The sequence below is a fragment of the Monodon monoceros genome, unplaced genomic scaffold, assembly GCF_005190385.1.
Source record: "Monodon monoceros isolate NGI ecotype Baffin Bay Population unplaced genomic scaffold, NGI_Narwhal_1 Super_Scaffold_8, whole genome shotgun sequence".
NCBI lineage: Eukaryota > Metazoa > Chordata > Mammalia > Artiodactyla > Monodontidae > Monodon > Monodon monoceros.
In genome coordinates this window covers 34,716,835-34,725,185 of record NW_021703785.1, presented here as the reverse complement: position 1 = coordinate 34,725,185, position 8,351 = coordinate 34,716,835, and the positions used below count along the sequence as shown (strand labels likewise).

Below are 8,351 nucleotides of genomic sequence, written 5' to 3'. Positions count from 1 at the left end.
GAAGCTGAACATATGCATATATTCAATTCCATTCCTATGTATATGCCCAACAGAAGTTTATGTATATTTTTACCAACAGATCTGTATATAAATGTTCATAATAGCACTATTTTTAATAGCCCAAAACTGATAATAACTTAAATCAATAGCAAAATAAGTTGTAGTATCATCACAAAATGGAATACTGTATAGCAGTGAAAATAAATGGACAGTCGCCAGGGATGTCATGCACAAACCTCATAAATATAATGTTAAGGGACAGAAACCAGAGTCAAAGAGTACATACTACGTGATTCCAGTATGTAAAGTTGAAAAGCAAACAACATTCATCTATGGTGTTGGAAGCTAGGGTGGTGGTTACCCTTGAGTGACTGCAAGGGGGCACTTCCAGAGTTGCAGTGATGTTCTGATTCTTCGCCAGGTGCTAGTTTCGTGGCGTTGCTTATCTTGTGAAATGTCATCGAGTGGTATGCTTACGATGGCACACTTTCCTGCATGAATGTTATAAATTGGCCATTGAACAACAGAGGGGTTAGGAACCTCCCCGCCCCCAGGTGAAAATCCATATATAACTTTACATTTGGCCCTCTGAATCCACGGCTCCACATCTGCGGGTGCAACCAACCATGGATTGTGTAGTACTGTAGTATGTATTTAGTAAAAAAAAATCCAAGTTTAAGTGGACGCGAGCAGTTCAAACTCGTGTTGTTTAAGGCTCAACTGCACTTCAGAATAAAATGTTAAGAAACAAGGACGCAGGACATGATCTCAAAGCCAAGGATAGATCTTTAAAAAACTAATTTAGTTTTCTGAAAAGCAATATATTCTTGTTTTTCCCTTGAACCAGTGTATATTGCATTATGGCAGGGTCCTGGGGCTGTGAAAGTGTCAGTGGGAAAAGAAAAGAGGGGTGACGTGAGCATCAGCTGAAGCTGTGGGGAGCAGGCTAGCTCTCCAGGGAAGGTACTTCTCAGCAGCTCCTTGCTGCTGCACTCACAGTTCACCTGCAAACTGTGTCATGTGCATGCATGTGCGTATCTAGAAAGATGCTTCCCAACCTTTCACAGGCCGTGGCACATGCAGCAAATGACAACATTGGAATGGCGCACACTGGGGTACCAGATGGGGCTCCTGGCAGCCAAAGCCAAGTGGCCTGGTCCTCCAGGTGCTCCCAGGATGAGGGGTATCAACCTCAGCACACCTGTGGGATAATGTCCTCTTAGAGTGTGGGAAGCCATGGGCCTCCATTATCCATTTCACGTTCTCTGAACTGGCAAAGGGGAAGAGTCTAGGCTTCCCTTGCCCTTCTGCTCTTTGAGAAACCAACTGTGCACACCCCTTACCCCTGGGTTACAGGTCCCATTTGCAGTAATGAAGATCATGGGGTTCAGGGGAGTTGTGCAGCATTCTGGGTCCTTCCTCTATGCTGTGGCCTTACTTCTATTTCTAGCCTCATTTCCCACCGAACACCCCACTCTTTCTCCCGAGCACATTACACCCTGCGCACACTGCACTTGTCTGTCATCTATGAACATCTCCCAAGCCCTTCTCTCTCTCCATCACGCCATTCCCTCTGCCAGAGCACTCAGTCTGCCATCCCTGTGCTAAGCCCTCCACTTCTCTGTGAAGCCTCTTTCTATACACTGAGGCCACTACCACACTGTGATTTGTGTTACAAGCATGTGTGTGTGTGTGTGTGTGTGTGTGTGTATGTGAACATCCTAATGGTCCCTGATTTCCTATCTTGCCCACAGTAGGTGCTCAATAGTTATTTCTCAAATGACTTCCATGCTGCAGAGGGACCCTGGCACTAACTCCACCCCTGTTCTTGGTGGTCACTCATTGTCCCCTTGGGTCCGGATCCCCAGCCTCTCTGGGACCTTTCAGCCATTTCCAACTCTGCCACTCCACTGCCAGGGGCCTGGAGCCATGCCGCCTGGCTGAGACACATCCTCATTGCCCAGACCCCCTCACCTCCCCTAGCTCACACCTTTGGGGTTGGCATTAGACTAATTGTGGTGTGACAAAGGGAAAGGGTCACGGTGACTCAGCCTCAGTGCTGACTCCCCTCATTCAAGCGCCAACCTGCAGTACCAGCATGTGGCCACAGGGGGCTCTCTGGGGCGACCCTTTGCCCAGGGGAGGAGGGCTCTGTGGGAAGTACTGCCCGGATAAACGAGGAACTGCTCAGGGGCTCTGCCCCTCTCCAAGTGCTGAAGCCCCACTGCCCACCTTGGCTGCCTTATCCTGCTGTTTTACCCTTAGCTGTCTAGCAGCTGTTGTTTTCTATCTTAACACATTACTCCTTGCTTTCCCGTGAGCGTCTCTTCTGGCCACCCACTCTACTGACCAATAGCCGCCACAGGAGCAAGTCACCTCCACTTTTGTCATTTCCGCTTCCTTTAGATGAGGGCCAGACCTACACCATGAGCTCCCCGTCTTTCAGGATGTGGGCTGGAAAATTGTCCTATTCCATCTCTTCAACACCTCCCGACTCTGCCCCCTTCTGTCTCCCCAGTGCCACCCAGGTTCGGGGCTCCCCGACTCTGCCAGGATTAATGCAGTGGCTTCCTGGAGGACCCCGTGTCTCCGGACAGCCCCCTGCCCATCAACTCTCCACCCTGGGGCCAGAGAGATCTTACTCCCATCAGACGCTGGCCTTCAGTGGTTCCCCAAGTCCCAGACACTCAGATAGTACCCCAGGCTCCCCAAGACCCAGCTGCCTGATCCTCCAGCCTCACGTCCCTCCTCTCTTGCCCTCCAACCAATAGTACTGAAATACTTGTAGTTGCTCAACACACCGTGGTGTTTCAAGCCTTTGTACTTTGCACACGCTCTTTCCTGTGGCCTGATCATCTCCCACCCCTCCCCCACCTGTACCCTTGCTCCTCATACTTCCTTCACCTGGCTGAGCCCTGTTCATCCTTAAAAGTGCCAACTCCCCTGTGAAGCCTTCCATAACCCACAACTCCTTCCCATGCCCCAGAACCCCTCCTTTGAATAGATCCAGTCCCCAAACACACGCCTCTCATTGTATTTGTCATTCAGAGTTGTGATAATTACTCGTGCTGTCCTGTCTCCTCCACCATCTGTGTACCTCTGTGTGGGACGGGGTTGGCACACTGTCTGAATGTTGTTGCACTGAGGTAGCTCCCTCTCTGCACCATCACCTCCCACCTTGAGCAAGTCCTTTAAATGCTCTGAACTTCCGTTTGCTTATCTGCAAAATGGAAAGATGTGAGAATCAGAAGGGGGCACACACATTCAAGAACTTTATAAACAGCTAAGGGCTATGCACGTGTTTTTGTTTTTTTAAAAAATAAATTTATTTACTTTTGGCTTCATTGGGTCTTCGTTGCTGCACGTGGCTTTCTCTAGTTGCGGCAAGCGGGGGCTACTCTTCGTTGTGGTGCGCGGGCTTCTCGTTGCGGTGGCTTTTCTTGCTGTGGAGCACGGGCTCTAGGCGCGCGGGCTTCAGTAGTTGTGGCGTGTGGGCTTCAGTATTTGTGGCTCGCGGGCTCTAGAGCACAGGCTCAGTAGTTGTGGCACACGGGCTTAGTTGCTCCGTGGCATGTGGGATCTTCCTGGACCAGGGCTCGAACCCGGGTCCCCTGCATTGGCAGGCGGATTCTTCACCACTGCGCCACCTGGGAAATCCCTATGCACATGTTTTTAATGCATTTTCTTCCTTCAGACTAGTATTTACCTGCACTTGCCTGTGTGGAAATCATAAGATCAAAGGAATGTGATGTGATCTTTTTGTAATTTCTCCACCTTGGGTCCAAGGAAAAGCTGGTGGAGAGTAAACCATTAATTGTGTCTCCCTGCAGCTCCTAGTCTTCTCGGAAGCTCTGGGTTAATCCTGGGGTCAGGAACCTTGTTTGGCCAGAGGAAACAGTGCATATGTGTAGGTCTTGGGCTGTCTCCCTTTCTCGTCAGTGCTCCCCACCAAGTGCCCACCGTTCCCTCCACCAACAGAAGAGACCTCTCCCCACCCTCCCGTGATGAAGTCTGTGGAAGTCACAAACTGAAGGTCCAATCTACAAGGATGCTCTGACCTAACAAATAATCTCCCTCATGTGAGGTTTAAGGATTTGGTTTTGGAGCCCCGAGAAGAAAAAAGTTCCTGAAGATTTGGTATGGAGAAACCCTTCTGAGCAGGGCATTCAAAAGTTAAATTAGTGGCTGGAGGAGGACTGGACGCTGGATGTTCCAGGAGTGAATGCTGGAATTCCAGGTGGGACCCTGTTTATGGCTGCAGCCCAGGTCATGCCAGAGGCTAGAGGTAGAAGCCTGGGAGGCAGACACAGCTCAAGGGTGGTCTGGATGCTCTCGAGATAAGGCCAGCTAAGAGCTGTGAGCTCACTGAAGTTCGAAAACCGGCTCCCATCCCCCACCCCTCCCTCCCCTGAATCTAGTAAAATTGATGCTCATCTCTGTAGTCTTGGGACATGATGGTAAGAATGCTGGTGCCTCGGGTTCTTGTGCTGGTCCTATCTCAGGCTTGTTTGCTTGCTTCCTTCGCATACTACAGACAGGGCTTTGCATAAAGAAGTGGGCTGGTGGATCACTGTTCTGCAAAGATCCCATTGTGCGACTGGAACAGGTTACCTTCTCTGAGCCTTAGTGTTCTCATCTGTAAAATAGGCATATCGTTCCTTCTGTTCCTAAAAACCAAACAAGTGTTCTTGTACTTTACCTTAAATAAATGTAATTTAAAGATGCCAAGCCTTTCTGACATCACTTTTGTGCATAAATAAACATGAAAAAAAGAGAAAGGCATTGGCAATAGCTTCATCACAAACTGCCACGGTGATTGTAGGACCATTCTGATTTCAGAGTTAGTAAAACGTGAAAAATACAACACCTGTGTACCTACCATCTTGCTTAAGAGACAGAACAATTCCCAGCAGCACTAACAGCCTTGTGTCAACCTCCTTGACCTAGCCTTTCCACCCTAGAGAAAACTGTCCTCAATTTTGTGTTTACTCTTCCCTCATTTTTAGCTACCAGTTTTTAAAAACATGTACCCTATGCAATACATCGTTTGAGCTTGTTTCAGAATGGTTCTGTGAGTGGAATTGTATCCCATTCTTTTGATGTTTTTAAAAATCATGAGAAGTTGATCTATGCTAATGTGTGTAGCTCATCTATTTTTCACTATTGAATATTCCACTCTCTTCGTATCCTGCTGTATTAATTCTGCTGATGGAAATTTGGGCTGTTTCCCGTGTTTTCCTGTTAAGTTATTTTTGCTATAAACATTCTCATAGTTTTTTCCTAGAATATGTGTGTTTCTCCAGGGTATATACCTGGGCAGGGAACGGCTAAGTCTAGATGAGAGTGCTTGCTGTTCTGATTGCTAGCTAATACTGCTGCCCTTATTTCTGTCCACTGAATAGCCCGAGGGGACATGAGTCCTATTCTTGCTTTGTTTACAGACCTTCAGGGGGAATAAGCGTTTATAAAAAGAATAGGGGGATAGTGAAGGAGAGCTTCCCAGACCATAGTCTGACTTTGAGCCATGGCCCTGGGGGGCAAAGCCAGAAAGGAGTGGAGGCCAGATGGAGCACTGCTGTTGGCACTGAGCATGTGTGTGAGGTGGGGCTGCCCCTGACTGGACACTGGGTCTCAGACTGTGGCACAGATGACATCACAGAATCCACTGTGAGGCTATGGCTGGGCTTTGGGACCTAGAAATTCAGACAAAACACTGCATGCATTCTCAGATTTTTTGGTTTTTTATTTAAATTGAAGTAAGGAAGCTGAAATGGGCTCTCCAGGGGTATTTCCCTGAGCCCTGGTCCCCTTTGCAGCTCCCAGCTCTAGGTCCTATTGATGGGCTTCAACGGTCACTGGCTCCATGGTCTCAGATGTCACACCTCCAGTGATTTCCAGCCCCTGGCCACTCTCTGCTGTCTCTACGATGGCCTCCATTCGGGTCCCTTCCACTGGCTTCGCCAGGATGCTCGCATATTTATCGCGTGAGGAGGCCACTGTCTTTGTAGTAAGACTGGCTCTGACGTTCCTGAAGAAAGAGCTGATCCTGCTCAGTCTCTTGGTGGTGGGACCTGAACTCGCTGTAGATAAGCTCCTGCCCGATTTGTGCAAGGTCCTGGACTCGTTGGTGATGGGAGCACAGCTGATGCCTTTGTGAGCAGTGCCCTGCTCGCTGCCCCCTGGGCTGCCGTGGCCTTTGTCCTTTTGGTCATCTCTAGTGGCTCTGCGGCCGCCTGAGCACGGGCCAGCTGCTTTCTGGATGGTCTTGTTCCCCACTGCCTTGTGGTGGCTTTCCACTGAACTGCAGAGCGAGGGGCTCATAAGAGCTCTGTCCTCTCCCCAGTGCTCCCTTCTCTCCTTTCTTCCCTTGCGGGCCTGGGACACTGTCTGTGAGCTGCCATCCTGTTCACTCACTTTGCCTTCCTGTGGCAAGGTTGAGATGAGGGTCCCCTCATCCTCCTCGTCGGCTCTTCCTTCAACAGTCTTGCTGGTAGGTTCTGCTCCGACCACAGTCATGCCGGCCTCTGGGGAGAGGCTGGTGGACGTGCTGGAAGCATACCCTGAATAGTTCGCAGCACCTGCCAAGCATACCCTGAATTGTTCGCAGCACCGTTTTCCTGCTCCTCAGGGATGTTCTGGCAGTGCCCCCAGTGGTTATGTTGGTTTTGCTTCCTTCTGGACCGTTGCTGGCTGTGGCTGCTGTGGCCGTGCTCTGCTCTTCAGGGGCAGGAGACTTGATCACTGCCACGCTCAAAGCACCCGCTGCGGTGCCTCCTGCCACCCCTGCTGTCTCCACCTTTGTCGTTGCCCGTGATGCTGACGCTTTGTCAAGCACTGTAGGTTTTGCTTTTGCAGTGGCCACATCGGGCATGGTATCGGGTTTGTGGGAGTCCAGTTGGATCCCCTCCCCCCCCAGCAAAAGCTGCAGACGTGGCCCCGGCCAGCTCAGAGCACGTGTGGAGGCTGCAGATGCTCACCTGGTCCTGATCCCACTTTCCTTGGAAATCCTCCACTGCCGGGCTCCTGCCGTCCTCCTCCTCCTCGAACACAGGCATGCAGATCATGTCCCAGGCTGGAACGGCATAGGTGCGGCTGTGACTCTCCACTGGTGGCCGCAGGAGGTAAATCAGCTCTTCCCAAGAGGTGAAGAGGTCTTCCTGCGCGTCCAGAGGGGCACACAGCTGCAGGTACCAGGAGCGGCCAGTGGCAAACTTCACGCGCAGCTGTTGTTTCTCACGATTGTGAGTGGAGATCCTCACGAACGTCAAGGGAAGGAGCCTGGTGAGCTCTAAGGTCTTTGCAGCCTCGTGGCTCTTGCCCTTGGCGGCCTGGCTGTGCTCAGTGTGCTCTTCACAGCCAGTAGCCCATCGGGCCAGCAGCATGGTGTCTGGGAGTGGGAGGACGGGGCTGCTGGATGTGATGCCCACGGTCACCATGCAGACACAGTTGTGCACGTCAATCAGGTCTCTCCTCTTCGTGATCTGGATAAAGTCGCTCTCGAATATCGGTGCGTCCTTGAATATGTCGTATTCGCCCTTGCGCAGTTGCTGCTGCAGCTTCCCCGTGGTGGTGTTGAACAGGCCCATCCCGGTGCTGCTCTGGGCCGTGTGATACAGGAGCAGAGAGTCCCCACTCATGGCTGTCTTTGATCACGACAGGCAGCGCGGTTAAGGCGGGCCCCTGGCTCTTCCCTCCCTCGGCCTCACTGGCAGAAGAGCGAGCTGCGGTGCTCGTACGTCACACACAGGCGGCCCTACGGCAGGTCTTCCAAGCCCGCCCCACGGGCCCCCACCTTTGCCTCAGGGTCTCCCAGAGGCAGGGGTGTGGGTAGGGGCACAGATGATCACAGCGGGGATGCTGTAGGGCGCCTGGACCCCAGGCTGAATCTCTTCAAGTGTGTAGAGAGGTATGGTAGGCTCCCCCTCTGCCTCACCCCACTTCTGCTTCTGAGTTTTTATCTCCCCAAGAGGCTGTGGTGAACTTCAGTCCTAGTGAGAGAAGGAACCACTTTCTCAGCCTAACCCCCTAGCACAGCCTATTTATCCTCTGAGGCCCTTTGTGACCTATCACTGTCGCATAGCCCTTTGCCTCATTGTGACCTATCACTGTCACATAGCCCTTTGCCTCATCCCCCAGCTGCGCCCTCAGGGCAGGGTCCCCATCCTCTCCCAAAGGAGGGGGAGGACATGTCCTCCCGCGGAGGACAGGCCCATCCTGCCAGGGACTCAGGTGCATACCGAAATAAAAATGTCTTCAACTGGGAAAGTTTTGTGTGGGTCCTTTTTCTTTTCCTCCCCCAAATTCAGCTACTGGATGAAATCTATAGGAATGTAAGATGATGGGATAAATTT

The 8,351-nt window shown here is 51.3% G+C and overlaps 1 protein-coding gene across 1 annotated transcript; it reads right to left on the bottom strand.

Moving 5' to 3' along the window:
• Positions 1-5,832: 5,832 nt before the first annotated feature.
• LOC114887983 (protein FAM71A-like) lies at positions 5,833-7,637 on the bottom strand. The gene is given in 3 exon segments (XM_029209808.1): positions 5,833-6,560; positions 6,592-6,913; positions 6,915-7,637. Coding segments are annotated over 3 exon segments (1,773 nt in total).
• Between the last annotated feature and the right edge of the window lie 714 nt (positions 7,638-8,351).